This window comes from Chiloscyllium plagiosum, unplaced genomic scaffold (genome assembly GCF_037043375.1).
Source record: "Chiloscyllium plagiosum isolate Xiang-an unplaced genomic scaffold, Cpla_swu_hap1 HiC_scaffold_19, whole genome shotgun sequence".
In the NCBI taxonomy this organism is placed as follows: Eukaryota; Metazoa; Chordata; class Chondrichthyes; order Orectolobiformes; family Hemiscylliidae; genus Chiloscyllium; species Chiloscyllium plagiosum.
Genome location: NW_028270157.1, coordinates 32559388 through 32577474, shown reverse-complemented (window position 1 = coordinate 32577474; position 18087 = coordinate 32559388). Strand labels below are relative to the sequence as shown.

General features: G+C 40.2%; 1 protein-coding gene across 11 annotated transcripts in view; it reads right to left on the bottom strand.

Annotated features, from left to right (window-relative positions):
- LOC122559435 (alanine and arginine rich domain containing protein) overlaps positions 1 to 18087 on the bottom strand; it is a 158995-nt gene that overhangs the window by 125498 nt on the left and 15410 nt on the right. For 9 of the 11 annotated variants that reach the window (XR_015760430.1, XM_087997196.1, XM_087997194.1 and 6 more), the window contains exons 6-7: positions 13301 to 13437; positions 8559 to 8609 (exon numbers count right to left, since the gene is read on the bottom strand). Coding sequence is in view for 10 of the 11 variants with exons in the window: in XM_087997196.1 (XP_087853322.1) it covers positions 8559 to 8609; positions 13301 to 13437 (188 nt within the window). In the remaining variant the exon portion in view is untranslated. The remainder of the gene's footprint in view (positions 1 to 8558; positions 8610 to 13300; positions 13438 to 18087) is intronic. The other 2 variants (XM_087997190.1, XM_087997191.1) reach the window with 1 other exon arrangement.

Genomic DNA, 18087 nt, shown 5'->3' with positions numbered 1-18087 from the left:
GCCTGCCTCTACCACCTCCACTGACAACGCATTCCAGGCACCCATCAAAACCCTCTGCATAAAGAACTTTTCCCCTCTGACTTTGAACTTGAGACCCCTAGTAACTGAGTCCCTCACTCTGGGAAAAAAGCTTCTTGCTAACTACTCTGTCTATACCTCTCATGATTTTGTAGACCTCAATCAGGTTCCCCCTCAACATCTGTCTTTCTAATGAAAATAATCTTAATCTATTCAACCTCTCTTCATCGCTAGCACTCTCCACACCAGGCAACATGCTGGTGAATCTCCCCTGCACCTTGTCCAAAACATCCACATCCTTTTGTAATGTGACGACCAGAACTGTATGCAGTATTCCAAATGTGGTTGAACCAAAGTCTTATACAACTATAACATGAATTGCCAACTCTTGTACTCAATACACTGACCAATGAAGGAAAACATCCCACATGCCTTCTTGACCACTCTATTGCGACTTTCAGGTTACAATGGACCTGAACACTTAGATCTCTCTGTACATCAACTTTCCCCAGGACTTTTCCAAGTGTCATATAGTTCGCTCTTGAATTGGATCTTCCAAATGCATCAACTCGCATTTTCCTGGATTGAACTCCATCTAGTATTTCTCCATCAATTCTCCAATCTCTCCCTGTTCTGTTGTATTCTCTGACAGTCCCCTTCACTATCTGCTACTCCATCAATCTTGGTCTCATCTGCAAACTTGCTTATCAGACCACCTATGCCTTCCTTCAGATCATTTATGTATATCACAAACAGCAGTGGCCTCAACACGGATCCTTGTGGAACACCACTGGTCACAGTTCTCCACTTTGAGAAACTCCCTTCCACTACTACACTCGGTCTCCTGTTGCCCAGCCATCTAGCTAGTACACCCTGGACACCATGTGACTTTACTTTCTCCATCAGCCTACCACAGGGAACTTCATGAAACACCTTACTGAAGTCTATATATATATATGACATCTACAGTCCTTCCCTCAATGAACTTTGTCACTCCCTCAAAGAATTCTATTAAGTTAGTAAGACATGACCTTCCCTGCACACAACCATGTTGTCTGTCACTGATAAGCCCATTTTCTTCCAAATGGGAATAGATCCTATCCCTTACAATCTTCTCCAGCATCTTCTCTACCACTGACGTCAGGCACACCGACCTGGATTATCTCCGCTACCCTTCTTATACCCCAACACAAAATGACTCACTCTTTGTACAAACCCCAATTATTAGACAGAGGCAGTCTCCAGAACAAATTTTGCTGCACACCAAACTTTGAAAAGGTAGGGTAAATACTTCAATTGCTCATATACTTCAATGAACAACATGTAAATACATGTTACTTATTCAACAAAGGGAAAAACACCTTGGAAGTATTGGAGTTGATCCTGTCGGCAACTTCATTCCTCATTTTTTTTCAACATTCATGTATCAGTTATGTTTTTATGCAAGTAAACAGGAGACAAAAGTAAATCCTCTTACAGGTCGTCCTGCTATAACGTGACAGTTGTGTTCCTCTGCAACTTTGTGCCAAAGAAAATTGTGCTATGGAAAACCACTTCAGAAAATTGCACTGTAGAAGATCATTAATAGAAAAATCGCTATACCTGTTCAGTACAAAATTTGCACTATCCAAACTACGTCCACAATTCGTTAATCGCGTTATAGCCAATTTGTGCTGATGAATCATGCGTTATACCAGAACAACCTGTATATGTTTGTAACGGATGGCCTTCAGCACCCACAATGAAGTACTTCAGGATTTTCAAACACTCACTATTGAAGAGATGATTTTTGGGAATAAATTAGCCACTCATAAATCCTACTTAATTTTCTTTTCCATTGAAATCCAGAATTTGATATGTTAGAGTTTTCTTCCTGATGTAAAACCCGGGGGAAAAAAAATTGAAAGCCAAGAATTGTTGAAGGATTACTATCCTTTTTAAAAGTTATCTGATACTCATTGTAAATGCTATTTGCACAGATGTTGATACAAACAGTGGGGAAAAGTTAGTTACATATAAATTGAAGTCAGGGGACTGTATATGAATGGAGATACAGCCAGGAATGAGTTACTGATTGGACTGTGAAATAGTGACCGGTTGTTGATGACAAAGACCTCCTGCATGCCAAGATAGTGCTGTCAAACAGAGACACATAGGGGCTGCAAGTACATTGTTCTTTGAAAATTGCATCACAGGTAAACAGGGAGATTAAAGATGTTTATTTACTATGCTTGCCTTCATTGCTCAGATCATTGAGTACAGGGGTTGCAATGTCATGTTGAAGTTTTACAAGATGTTGCTGAGGCTACTTCTGTCGTACTGTGCACAGTTCTGGTTGCCCTGCTATAGGAAAGATATTATTAAACTGGGCAGAGTTCAGAAAAGACAATGGCACTTCTAAAAGGGAGAGGAGCAGACAAAGGCAGCAAATGGTCTGTGCAGGGGATAGCGAGAGAGCGAGAGCGAGCCTTTACTGTTGAATTGATGTATCGCTGGACATCGGCGTGCACCTGGGAAAGCAGTGAAATTCCCAACCAATCTTGGTGGAACCTGTTTGGGAGAGGTCATCGCACAAAGACAGATAAGCGAATAGTTTTAAGTGTGGCCTTGGGGCTTTGCTGCAAGTTTGCAGTAGAGAGGGTTCTTTCTTGATTATATGTTTTAATTGAGATATGTCTCTGATTTAACTTAAAAATATAAGCCATAAGAATTAAGTTAGCCTGGAGCAGTGTTTTGTAGAGAAATAAGACGGTGCTATTTTCAAGGTCTGCAGATTGGAAGCAGCAAAAATGGCCCTTAATAGAGTGATATACTCTTCTTGTTGGATGTGGGAGTTGAGGGAGAGTTTACGTGTTACTGAGGATTATACCTGCAATAAATGCTGTTGGTTGCGAATCCTATCATATTGAATGGATCAGTTGGAGTGACAGTTACAGGCAATGAGGAACTTACAAGAGCAAGGGGGTGTGATAGATGTCAGTTATAGGAAGGGAGAAAAGTCACAGATACAGTCACACGGATGGGTTAACTCCAGGAAAGGTAAGGGGGTAGGCAGGTAGTGCAGGAGTCTTTTGTGGCTATCCCCATGTCAGGGGTGATGGATCCTCAGAGGAATGTACTACAAACAACCAGGTTTCTGGCATTGAGACTGGCTCTATGGCAATGAGGGATATGTCGGGTTTCAAGAGATCGATTGTGTTAGGGGACTCTCTAGTCCGAGGCACTGACAGACGCTTCCATTGTACACAATGGAACCAACGACATAGGAAGGGAAAAGGTTGAGATTCTGAAGGGAGACTGTATAGAGTCAGACAGGAATTTAAAAAGGAGCTAATCAAGGGTAGTAATATCTGGATTACTTCTGGTGCTATGAGCTAGTGAGGGTAGGAATAGGAGGATAGAGCAGATGAATGCACGATGAGGAACTGCTGTATGGGAGAAGGATTCACATTGAAGCTGGTGTATGGGAGAAGGCATGCTGAGGAATTGGTGTGTGGGAGTTCTCGTGCGGGCCTCTGTTTGGCTTGTCTGTATAGGGTCTTTCAAGTTCGCTAAAACAGCTGCTAATGTACTTGAAAGACCCTATACAGACAACAAGCAAACCAATGTCATTTACAAATTACTGTGCGAGAACTTTAACAAACACTACATTGGACAAACAGGCAGAAAACTAGCCACCAGGATGCATGAACAATAACTAGCCACAAAACTGCATGACCCCCTCTCACTAGTATCCTTAGATACAGTTAAGGAAGGACACACTTCGACTTGGACAACACATCCATCCTAGAACAAGCCAAACAGAAACACGCACGAAAATTCCTAGAAGCATGGCATTCCAACCGGAACTCTATCAACAAACACACCGAGGTAAACCTCATCTACCACCTCCTGAGAAAAAGAACAGGAAATGACATCACCAACCCAAAGAAACCCAAACATATAAATAGAAAGCAGGAATTATCAGCAGTGCTTTGCCCGAAAGCCCACTGAAGATGTTACCTAGTAGGGTGATGAAACATCTGGAAATGAACCTTCCAGCTCAGCAAGCAAACTTACATTCAGAAGCCAGAGAAGTGATTGCTGGGCCCTTTGCTGAGATATTTGTATCATCGATAGTCACAGGTAAGGTGTCAGAAGACTGGAGGTTGGCTAACATGGTGCCACTACCTAAGAAAGGTGGTAAGGAAAAACCCGGAACTCTAGACCAGTGAGCCTGACATTGGTGGTGGGCAAGTTGTGGAGGGAATTATGAGGAACAGGTTGTACATGTATTTGGAAAGGCAAGGACTGATTAGGGATAGTCATTTTGTGCATGGGAAATTATGTCTCACAAACTTGATTGAGTTTTTTTGAAGAAGTAACAAAGAGGATTAATGAGGGCAGAGCGGTAGACTTGATCTACATGGCCTTTAGTTAGGTGTTCGACAAGGTTCCCCATGGGAGACTGGTTAGCAAGGTTAGATCTCATGGAATACAGGGAATACTGGCCATTTTGATACAGAACTGGCTCAAAGGTAGAAGACAGAGGGTGGTGGAGGACGGCTGTTTTTCAGACTGGAGGCCTGTGACCAGTGGAGTGCCACAAGGATCAGTGCTGGATCCACTACATTTAGTCATTTATATAAATGATTTGGATGTGAGCATAAGAGGTATAGTTAGTAAGTTTGCAGACAATATCAAAATTAGAGGTGTAGTGGACAGCGAAGAAGGTTACCTCTGATTATAACGGGATCTTGATCAGATGAGCCAATGGGCTGAGGAGTGGCAGATGGAGTTGAATTTAGATAAATGCAAGGAGCTGCATTTTGGGAAAGCAAATCTTAGCAGGACTTATACACTTAATGGCAAGGTCTTGGGGAGTGTTGCTGAACAACGAGACCTTCGAGTACAGGTTCATAGCTCCTTGAAAGTAGATAGGATAGTGAAGGTGGCATTTGGTACGCTTTCCTTTACTGGTCAGATTATAGAGAACAGGGATTGGGAGGTCATCCTGTCGGAAGAATGTTGTGAAACTTAAAAGGGGTCACAAAAGATTTACAAGGGTCTTGTCAGGGTTCGAGGATCTGAGGTACAGGGAGACGCTTAATATGCTGTGGTTGTTTACCTTGGAGTGTCAAACACTGAGGGGTGACCTTAGAGGTTTATAAAATCATGAGGGGCATGGATAGGCTAAATAGCTAAGGTCTTTTCCCTGAAATGGGGGAGTCCAGAACTCGAAGGCATCATCTAGGGTGAGGGGAAAAAGATATAAAAAAAGAGACCTAAGGGGCAACTTTTTCACGCAGAGGGTGCTGCATGTGTGGAATAGTCTGCCAGGGGAAGTGGTGGAGTAGTACAATTGCAACATTTAAAAAGCATCTGAATGAGTGTATGAATAGGAAGGGATTGAAGGGATAGAGGCTGGGTACTGGCAGGTGGGACTAGATTGGGTTGGGATATCTGGTTGGCATGGATGAGTTGGACTGAAGGGTCTGTTTCTGTGCTGTACATCTCTATGACTTTACTTACAAGGATGTCACCAGAACTGGAGGGTTTAATGAGGCTGGATGACAGGTTGAGGTGATGGCCTGATAGAGGTTTATAAAATCATGAGGGGTATAGATAGAGAAATAGCAAAGATCTTTCCCTCGGAAAGTCCTGAGGGAGAGTTCAAAACTGGGGCGTACATTTTTAAGGTGAGTGAACAAACATTTAAAAAAAAAGTCTTGAACTTTGTCCACACAGAGGGTAGTTCATATGTGGAATGAACTGCCAGAGGAAGTGATAGATGCAAGTATAATTAAAACATCTAAAAGATAATTGGACAGGTACATGAATAGGAAAGGTTTAGAGGAGACATTGGTAAAGGCAGGCAAGTGGGACTAGTTTAGGAAACTTTGTCAGCATGGGTGAGTTACAGCAAAGGATTTGTTTCAGTGCTGTATGATTCTATAACTGAGAGACTGGGTACCAGGTAGCTGAACAGCGCGGATGGCCATGTGAATGCTCAGATCAGATGCCATTGCACCTCCAAAAGGTAAGGAGTCATTTTTGCAAAGGCAGTAGAAAAGATGTTATCTATGCCTTCTGCAAACAATTACCCGGTGAAGGAAGATCAAGATGTAGCAATCAGGTCAGCAAAAGAATCAAATCTGGACGGGGACCACTGACCTGCCTTTCTAATCTTACCCTGTACCAAAACACCTTTTGAAAGACAGAGAGAGGGAGAGGGAGAAAGTATTAATTAATTAATTAATATCTATAATTTAACAATATACTACATTGATTGCAATGTTTTAATATGTTCCTTGGCCATATTTGCTTTTAACAAATATACACAAAACACTAAAAAGTTCGATTAAAAGTTCAATCTAAAAATTTTAGACTATGGTCGTTTTTACCTCATAATAGTCATTTATACTTAAGATCACGTTTATTCTCTCCTCCACATGCTGCAAATTAGAGATGTTAAGTCTGATGTTAAAAGAAATAGTCAAAGAATATGGGCAGCACAATTCCCCACATCTAATTTATTTGAAAAGGTGACTGCAATCCATCTTCTTTATTTGCTACAGTCCATACGCTTGAAGGTACATTTACAATCTTGTCAGATAAGAGTTTCAGGATTTTGATCTAACGATGATAAAGGAGCTTCCATATCTTTTCAAGTTGGGATTGTGAGAGCACAACTTGGAAGAGAACATGCTATTGGTGGCATTTCCCTGCGCTAGCTGCCCTCGTTCTTTCAAATGGTAGAAGTCCCAGCTTTGAAAAGTAACTTTACAGAAGAGTTGGATGTTGCAGCTCATCTTGAAAATATGCAAGCTTTGACTGAAGTACCAACTATCCCAGCTACTTAAAAGCGGCAATGTTGAGTTTCTCAAGTGCTGTTGAAACTGCATGCATCCAGATAAATGACCAGTATTAAATACATTGGACTTGTGTATTACATATTAGATTCCAAGATGTAAGGGTGGCATGGTGGCTCAGTGGTTAGCACTGCTGCCTCACAGCACCAGGGACCCAGATTTGATTCCAGCCTCTGGCAACTGACTGTGTGGAGTTTGCACATTCTCCCAGTGTCTGCGTGGGTTTCCTAATTAGATTACAACAATGTTCTGAGATTGAGATAATTAGATTAGATTAGATTAGATTCCCTACAGTGTGGAAACAGGCCCTTCGGCCCAACAAGTCCACACTGACCTTCTGAAGAGTAACCCACCCAGACCCATTTCCCTCTGACTAATGCACCTAATACTATGGGCAATTTAACATGGCCAATTCACCTGACCTGCACATCTTTGAACTGTGGGAGGAAAACGGAACACCCAGAGGAAACCCACGCAGACACTGGAGAATGTGCAAACTCCACACTTCACTGAACTCGTGGCAGAGAGAAAGGCATTGATAAGCTGCTGAAAACAGCTGGGATGCGGAATTCTTACAGCAATGTTCTGAGATTGAGATGATGATTAACTTCCAATAATCACAATCAACTTACTTATGTATTCTGTACAACTCCAGGCAGTGGAAAGGTTTTCCTTCAATTTTATACAGGCTCTGTGATGCCCGCACAGCCAAATGCTGCCTTAATATCAACGGTATATGTGCCTAGAGTTCAGCAGACTTAGCCACATTTGGTCCAAGGTTGGAATGAGGTGTTGAGAACGGATAGCTAAATGCCAGTATTATAACTTCATTGGAACAGCTCATTTAGGGATCCAGTTAATTCTGGAGCACAAGTTTCAGCCCTATGGCCGAGATCTTGACAGAACCATAGTCTTTGATTTTCAATGAGCGCAACCTTTTTTTTGATATATTTAATTCTATTCCCCAGTTATCGAAGTTTTATTCTAATATGCAGGGGGAAGAAAACCGCAAAATCTTAAAAGTTGGTTTCACAAACCAGACCATAATGCAACAAGTACTACGCACTAACAATTAAATGTAGCAATTTTTATAAGCTTAAGTTACCATTTAATTAGAAATGCATAATGTATAAATTAAGGTTGTCTGTTTACAAAAAAAAATGAAATTTATGTACAACCGCTTTTGCTCAGGGAGGATATACAAGCAAAAATTGCTCACAACATTCTACTGAGTGAGAAGTGACAACATTTCAACACCCATTTTTCAGAACAGTACAATTTCAATCAAGTAACAAAGTAGGAAAAAAGACAAACTACAGTGAAAGCTTTAAAGCATGAAATATTTCATTTTTTGAGGGAAATAAGGCAGAAGATAAATTTTGGTAATTATTAAAGCAGCTTGAGGTTTGCTATTTTAAATATACTGAAATATAATTATGTCGCCCATTTCATCCTGCAATCATTTGACCAACATTTGCAATAAAGTTGATTTTATCTGTATATCAATTTAAAAATAAACAATTTACAAGTTAACATTACACAGGGATGTTTATGCAGAAACATATAATGGAAAATGGGACCAAATAAATTTTGCAAATGAACCCATTAAAGCAAATGTTGTGCAAAAACAGAAAATATAGGAGTCAAGTGGGATATATTTTGCCAGAAAGATTCGATTGTCAATACTACCTTTCTCAGAATCACTGGTTCGCCACTTCTGTTCAGGAGACTCCTGAAACTCTATGTCCATAGGAAAAGACATGAGGAACAGATGAGACAATGTCAGGAACAAGAGAAAGTAGAAGCTAAAACAGAATTCTAAGCACAACATTGTTGCCACAATCACTACAAACAGGAAATCATTGTTTGATAAGTTTACCGTAGCTTTTCGAATATTGAACTAAGAGCAGGTACATTAAATTGTTAAACTGATTTTATTTTGAAACCAAATTACCTAAAACGTTTTCTGTACTATTAAATTATAATAGTACTAGATTAAATTTTCATCAGGTGACTTTGCAAAATAATTTTCTCAACATTCCAACTGAAATAATCTAGTTAGTTATTTTTGGTCCAAGTAAACCCATATCATATATACGAGTATATCAATTCTCATGTACTCAACAAACTAAATGTCTTTGATATTTTAACAAAGCAGATGTGGCAAATGGTTGTTGCATAAATCATATCAGGTGTTATACTTTGTAAATTAAGACTATTATTCTGATTGAGATTACTTTGTCATTAAGTTAAAAAATGGTAATACTGAAGAACAAAGAACCTTTCTACTCCAATCTTTTCAGGTTTTCAAGTTCCCAGTCAGATGTTGCTGGACCAAATATAGAATAAGTCTTTCCAACTTCTGTCTCTAAACACTAGAAGATCTCATACTCTTCCACATTAACTATTCTTCTCAGTTTTACCAGTTAGACTACCATTACACTACAGAACAGCCCATTGAATTAAGTAGGGATTGCTAGATGCATAGTATATTTAAGAATTTTGCTTTCAAAGAATTAATCAGTTCTGATTAAGCAGCTGTACTGTAGATTTGCATTGTAGAAGTAACCAGTACGAATCCATTCAGTTTACGAATGTGTATCCTTAATTGAATTATAATTGCGAGCATACATAAATGAGTTAAGAGATTTCAATTGCCTCAAATACCAGATATTCTGCTTTCTAACCATGGCTGAGGGTATTTGTCATCAAAGCAAGGATTCTTCGAAGAATTAGCTGAGACACTATTCAACTAAAATTTATTAAGACTTACGACCAAATCTCTCAACGCACTGTAGGCATGGGAATTATTTTACAGTTACACTAAGGATGCCAGTTTTAAATTAATAACTAAACTCAGATTGGAGGACTGTATGATTAGATACCCAACACAAATCCCAGTTTAAATTAGATTAGATTAGGTTTAGCTTAGATTCCCTACAATGTGGGAAGAGGCCCTTCGGCCCAACAAGTCCACATCGACCCTCCGAAGAGAAACCCACCCAGACGCACCTCCCTCCGACCAATGCACCCAATACTATGGGCAATTCAGCATGGCCAATCCACCTGACCTGCACATCTTTGTTTACGACATGTATATAGAAGAAAACTAGAAGGGGGCCAAATTAATCACAGAATCCCAAAGCAGAGCCAATTATCTATTGAATAGATCAGCAAATACTATTCAAGCTTTTCAAGAATTGTTCGTGAATGCAGTTGATGCATAACCATTATTCACAGCACAGCAGCAGTGTGAGAAAATGTAGCTCTCAAACTATGTAATGAGCTCAAAGAAACTACAGGTCAGCTAATTCACTGTACAATTCCCTCTTCGTCTTGATAATTCAATTTACTGCACACAACTTAACAGTGCTTCACATACCAGTGAAGGAAGCACCCCATCAAAACTTTTCAAATTTGTTTGGAATGGTTGACTACACACAAGTAGCATTCTGTGCCAAAACTTACATGATCTGTAAAGACTGCCATTCCTTAAACATGCAGTTCAATTTCAATAAAGGTACAGTGCCCTACACATACTTTTATATTATACTAGAATCTGGTATAATGCTTTGAACAGTATTATTCAAATAGTGGGAATTAATGACAGATTGAAAACTGAGTGATGAGGCATACCGAGCACTCCAGAGGTTGATGCTGTCTCCTTGTAAGAGCCCCAATACAGTAATGATGCATAAATAAGAGGACAAACCTCTAACATGCCAGTGATGTCTAGTTTAGTAACAGCTTGTATTGAGCACAAATTAACATGGTATATTCACTGAATCCCTAAAGAAGCAGGCCATTTGGCCCATCAAGTCCACACTGTCCTTCTGAAGATTTTTCCACCCACTCAGATCCACTCCTTTACCCTATCCCCATAACCATGCATTTCCCATGGCTAATCCACCTAGCCTGCATATCCCTGGAGACAATGGACAATTTAGCATGGCCAATCCAACTAACCTGCACATCTTTGGATTATGGGAGGAAACTCATGAAACAGTGGGATAATGTGTAAACTCCACACAGCCAGTTACCGGAGGGTGAAATCAAACCGTGAGGCATCAGTGCTAAGCACTGAGCCACCATGCTGCCCTGACATTATGTGCTTCACTACTTTTTAAGGGTTCACAGGTAAATGCCCTAGATGATGCCAGAATTTGATTAACATTACTGCTACAGTCAGACTTTTAGATACAACCTCACAGATGAATACAGGACTACTGTACTGAACCTTAGCCCAAAGATTTGCCCTCTCTTGGCAAAATATTTATGGGCTAAGGAAAATAGTTGTTTTGCTCAACTCAACATACCATTTTAATCTAATTTCAACATCACTACCTGTTCATCATGATTATCCATTAGCAAGTACCAGAAACCACTTTAACGGTGATTTATTACAAATATTCATAGCCACATTATCTTGTTCTTCACTCACATGTGACCATCTGAGCTTTTCTCTGCCTCACCAAGTGTCAGCTGATAACCTGAGATCAAGATGTTGGGCATTTCAGCAAAATATTGGGAAAGATGGGATGAGGGTGGGGTGGCTAGCCTTTGCTCAAGATAAGCAGGTATTTTTAAAAATCCACAGAAGCAACTTATAAAGCTCAATAAGCTGCTTTTGCTGAATCCAAGTGTCAGTTAAGGAAGTGTAATCTGCTAAATCAAAATCAAAATCTCAATCCAGAGGTACTCAGGATTCCCTTTCCATCCTTTGGCATCTCAGTCATAGCAAAGAATTAAATAAAATGGGTCAAAGCTGTCAAAGAACTCACTGCATTAAACAGGATGATATTTTAGCTGTGATCATAGGTGTTGAAGGCCAAACATCTGGCAACAGCGATAGTAATTTACCTAATCCATCACTCATCCTCATCTTTCCACTCAGGGCATCAAACACGCATCTCAAGATACACATAGTTGGGATGAGTAGACAAGAATTGTAAGGTGGGTTGAGGATGCAGATATGAAAGCTCTGATGAAAGGCAACCAATTCTGCCTCTTTCTTTCTACAGATGCTGCCCAACCGGTTCAGTATATACAGCATTTTCTGTTATTACCATATTTCTATTACTAATTACCAAGGCTTTGGTATCTGGAAATAGTTCTTCCTCATTTATGTTATCAAAATTCTCCTTGATTTTGGAAACTTCTTTAAATCTGAACCTTCTCTGCTCCAAGTAGAACAACCCCAGCATCTTCTACATAGCTGAAGTCAAACATCTCTCATACCAGTTTTATTCATGTTATTTGCACCCTCCCTAAAGTGTGGTATCCATGTTCAAGTTGCAGCCTAATATATAACAACTTCCTTACTTTTATATTCAATAGTGCCATTTGGAAAAGACAAGGGCTTAATGCGAAACAAAAACAGAATTAGCTGGAGAAACTCCGCATCGGTAGAGAGTAGGCAGAGCCCAGGGAAAGACAGATAGAGAACAGTAATTAGGCAAACAAACTAATGGATTATGGTGAGCCTAGGAGAAATAAAAACTGCTAATGGGGATCAATCGTGGGTGGAAATGGGTTGGCTCTGGTGAAAGCAGTCCATGAGATGACAAGGTCTGGTATGTGGGGGAAGAATATGGAAGAAATCGCTCAGATCCTGAAATTATTAAACTCAACATTGGGGTACTGAAGCTGGAGGGTCCCCAAGCAGAAAATGAGATGTTATTCTTCCAGCTTGGGCTGAACTTTGCTATAGTACTGCTGCAAGCCTAAGACAGAGATGTTGGCCAGGGAAGACAGCAGTGTGTTGAAGTCAAAGGCAACTGGAAGCTTGGGCTAATTTCTGTAGACAGAACGAAGGGGTTCCGCTAAGTGGTTGCCCAGTCAGCATTTTGTGTCCCCAATGTAGAGGACACCACTTTCCTGCCTTCGCCCGATCCAAAGCCCCAGACACACCTTCCAGGTGAAGCAGCAGTTTATCTGCACTTCACTCAATCTAGTCTACTGCATTCACTGCTCACAATGTGGTCTCCACAACACTGGGGAGACAAAACGCAGACTGGGCAATTGCTTTATGGAACACCTCCATTCTGTCTGCAAACAGGTTCATTTTCCTTAATTAACATAAATATATTATTTCAATCAATAAAACTATAAACAGAGCCATTGCATCGTTTCAAAAAATATTTCATTTGTATTTTCAGAAGGGAAAACAAAATTCAATGAAATCTCAGCTGGCCATAAAAGGTATTTTCCACAAAAATGATTTTCAGGTTCATCAAACATTCACAGCGAAATATTTTCAACTACCATAAACACAATTTAAATATAAATACCTTACTACAGTTAGTCAACAACAATGCAACTGCTACACCCAATCCTTTTGTAAAATTAAGTTTTAATATCATGATTATAAACACAAAAGTACTTCCAAAACATTTCAATGTGTATTTATGCATCTGTTCTCACAAACTCACCGTCTTTGTCTGTGACTGGTCCTCCAAGTGCAAAACCTGCTTCAGCAGCATGGTTTCCTTTAACTTTGTTTGGTCCATAATATGGTGACTGAAGAAGTTTCTTTCTCGTATCATGTTCAGATATTAAATGTGAACAACTGTAGAAATCAGAATAAAGATTTGTTTACATAAGAATCACCCGAAGTAGAACAATATTGTTTAAGTTTTAAAAATAATTTGGGGGCAGGACCTTAATATTTAGCTGTTTCATTTTGAAGTTGTATAATCATAGAGAGTGCAGCACAGGAGGTGGCCATTTAGCCAACTGCTTGGGCCAGCTGTAATGGCACAGGTTGGAGGGGTACATTGATTCCTTTCTAATCCCAATCCTTTACTGATCATAAATTTAAAATTTCCCCAAGAGGCAACTATGGTCAATTATGTTGGTTTTAAACTGCATCTGTTTCAATATTACAAACAATTCAGCCAGGTTTTCATTAACAATACGTAGGTTATTAGAAATAAGCTTTTTCATGCACGCAAAAAATGTTGATTAAAAGTTTAGATACAGAAAGATAGAAAAAACGCCTTCTAACATTCCAAACTTAAATCAGGTAAATATCAGTAACTGACAAAGGCTGATCATCACCAAGAACATACCAAATGGCAAATGTGACCAAAAGAATCCCAGATTTCTCAGTAATCACCTCCAAAAACAGTGACACTGTGGGCCAGCAAATCTGAACAAAAGGTCTGAGAGACTTTCAACAAACCAGCATTGAAACTCCCTCAAAAACCACTCAGCCATCTCAATGGTTGCTCACATTCTGGGTGTCTATCCTTCCTTTTCTGGATATACACTCTGTTGAATTCCTGGAAATTGCACCCCGGTAATTAATTACAGGTATGCCTTCAGATTTTTAAGAACAGTGAGATTTACCAAACTAGTACTGACCCTAGATCACACCACCTCACATCCCCGTTACAGAAAGCAAATACAGCTTGTAGGTTTTCAATCCTTAATTGTGTAACAGTATCTTTCAAACATTTCACACCTTCTCGGACTTATCAGAGCCCTCATTATACAGTTACTCAACTGCTCTAGACCTTTCTCAAGTCTCACTTACATAGATGACTGAACTATGCAGGATCAAACTATTAGTTGTGTGTACATTTCTTTCAAACTCTTCAAAGATCCATGACATCTTCAAGTCCTCCTTTCGTAGTTTCAACTGTTTACGATTGCTGAGCCCAAACTACGTTGAACTCACATATTTCAATTGTTTCTATCAGCACAACCCTTCCCAACATTGGAGTATACTTCTCTTTCTCTCACACACACTGACTTCCAGAGTTTTTACTTGTCATCTTTGAATTTCACTTCAGTGACCCCCAAAACTGTCCTGAGCAATCTACTTAAAGTATTGCATCAGGCTTGCTCTTATTGTTGGCAGAATTGAAAGTAACTAACATTAGGGCAAAGACAAATGTAGCACCCATCAAATTGTCTGTACCCCTGAATATTAGTGTTCACTGAGGAGTGGCCTCGACATTACAAATTGATGCAATGGAAAGGGAGTTCAGACAGCTCTTTAAAAGATCCCTCAAATTATTCACATTATAATCTAAATAAATATATTTCCCCACAGTTCTGCAACAATTTCCAGAGGCTCAGTGGTTAGCACTGCTGCCTCACAGTACCAGGGTCCCAGGTTTGATTCCAGCATCGGATGACTGTCTATGTGGAGTTTGCACATTCTCCCTGTGTCTGCGTGGGTTTCCTCCGGATACTCCGGTTTCCTCCCACAGTCCAAAGATGTGCAGGTCAGGTGAATTGGCCATGCTAAGTTATCCATAGTGCTACGTGCATTCGTCAGAGGGAAATGGGTCTGGGTGGGTTACTCTTTGGAGGGTCGGTGTGGACTGGTTGGGCCGAAGGGCCTGTTTCCACACTGTAGGGAATCTAATCATCTAATCTAAACTTCCCCTTCAAAGCATATATCTGAATCTCTTGAGAAAATTACTGAATTTGTTTCAACAGTCAATTCCATATAGCAACTTGTTAAAACATACACCCTTCATGCTAAGCTCTAGTTCTTTTGGAGGTTACTTTAGATTTACCTTAAACATAATCCTTTTACCAGAGGGTATTTCTATGGCAAACCTGCTCTATTGAAATCTTAACACTTACTCCAAATGGGCCCTCATCAGAGCTCTTTATAACTGAAGCACAACTTTCCCTGTTTTTTGCATTCGTACCATTTGAGACAATGGCGCAAGTTCCAAAGAATGAAAGAACAAAGAAAATAACAGCACAGAACAGGCCCATCAGCTGTCCAAGCCTGCGCCGATCCAGATCCTCGATCTAAACCTGTAGCTTATTCTCTATGGGTCTGTATCCCTCTGTTTAGATACGCTATTGTGCCCCACTGTTCTACCTTCGCTGGCAACGTGTTCCAGGCACCCACCACCGTGAAGAGTTTTTCATGCATATCTCCCTGAAGTTTTTCCCCTTTGACTTTGAATGCGTGACCCTGAGTAATTGAGTCTCCTATTCTGGGAAAAAGCTTCTTGCTATCCATCTTGTCTATAACTCTCATGAGTTTGTAGACCTCAAATCAGGTTCCCCTCCCCCCCCGCCCCCCTTCAATCACCATCTTTCTAATAAAAATAATCCTAATCTACTCAACCTCTCTTCATAGCTAGCATCCTCCATACCAGGCAACATCTTGGTGAACCTCCTCTGCACCCTGCCCAAAACATCCACAATGGTTTGGTAATGTAGCAACCAGAATTATATGCAGTATACCAAATGTGGACGAATCAAAATCCTGTACAATTGTAACATGACTTGCCAACTCTTGTACTCAATACCCAGTTGGATGCAGGAAAGCGTCCCTATGCCTTCTTGACCACTCTATCGACCGGAGTTGCCACCTTCAGGGTATAATGGACCTGAACTGCCAGATCTCTCTCTGTACATCAATTTTTTCCAGGGTTTTTCTATTTACTGTACAGTTTGCTCTTGAATTGGATCTTCCAAAATACATCACCTCATATTTGTCTGGATTGAACTCCATCAATCATTTCTTTGCCCAACTCTCCAATCTATCTATATTCTGTTGCATTCTCTGAAAGTCTCCTTCACTATCTGCTACTCCACCAATCTTAGTGCAATGCTTATCAGATCACCTATCCCCTCCTCCAGATCATTTATGTAGATCACAAGCAACAGTGGTCCCAATACTGATCCCTGTGGAACACCAATTGTCAGTTCTCCATTTTGAGAAACTCCCTTTTAGTATTACACTGTCTCCTGCTGCCCAGTCAGTTCTCTATACATCCGGATAGTATATTTGGATTCCGTAAGACTTCACTTTCTCCATCAGCCTGCCATGGGGAACGTTATGAAACTGGGAGAAAGTGAGGACTGCAGAGTAGAGAGCGTGTTGCTGGAAAAGCACAGGTCAGGCAGCATCTGAGAATCAGGAGAATTCTGACTAACCTGACCTGCTGTGCTTTTTCAGCACCACATTCTCTAACCATATCAAACGCCTTACTGAAGTCCACGTACATGACATCTACAGCCCTTCTCTCAATCAACTTTGCCACTTCCGCAAAGAATTCTATTAAGTTGGTAAGATTTGACCTTTGCTGCACAAAACCATGTTGCCTATCTCTGATAAACTCATTTTCTTCCAAATGCAAATAGATCCTATTCCTCAGTATTTTCTCCAGCAGCTTCCCTACCACTGACATCAGGTTCACCAGTCTATAATTATCTGAATTATCCCTGCTACCCTTCTTAAACAAGGCGACAACATTAATTATCCAGTTGTCTGGGACCTCACCTGTGTTCAAGAATGAAGTAAAGATATCTGGTCAGGCTCCAGCTATTTCCTCTTTCGCTTCCCTCAGTAACCGGAGTTAGATTCCGTCCAGACCAGGGAACTTGTCCACCTTAGTGCTTTTTAAAATACTCAACACTTCCTCCCTCCTCATGCCGACTTGACTTAGAGTAATCAAACATCAACCTCAACAGCCATCATGTCCCTCTTCTCAGTGAATACCAATGCAAAGTACATATACTCATTAAGAATCTCACCCATTTTCTCTGACTCCATGTGTAACTTTTTTCATCTGTCCTGGAGTGGGCCAACCCTTTCTCTAATTAGCCTCTTGCTCCTTATATGTGAGCAAAAGGCTTCGGGACTTTCCTTAATCTTGTTTGCTAAAGATATTTCATAAGCCCTTTTAGCCCTCTTAATTCCTCATTTCAGATTGGTCCTACTTTCCAGATATTTTTCCAAAGCTTTGTCTGTTTTCAGTCGCCTAGACCTTATATATGCTTCCTTTTTCCTCTTAGCTAGTCTCGCAATTTCATCTGTCATCCACGGTTCCCCTACTCGTGCCATTTCTGTCCTTCTTTTTCACAGAGACATGTCTATCCAGCACTCTAATCAGGATTTAAAAGTGTCTTTAAAAGTCTCCCACATATGAAGTGTGGATTTACCCTCAAACAGCTGCTCCTAATCCACATTCCCCAACTCCTGCCAAATTTTCCCACTTACTTTTTTTGATTATCTTTTATACTTTTGTATTAACTTATAATTAGACTATTTGGTAATTCACATTCCCTTATCCCTCCATGGCTCTCATTCTCTCACCACTGAGAGCATATCTCAATTAATTTTTTTTGGATCCAAAACAGGATGAACAGAACTAAACTCCATAAGTTTTTCTACTCATTTTAGGGTGGAGGATTGCTGGCTGAAAAATAATCAGAATTGGCTGATTCTCTCCCACAT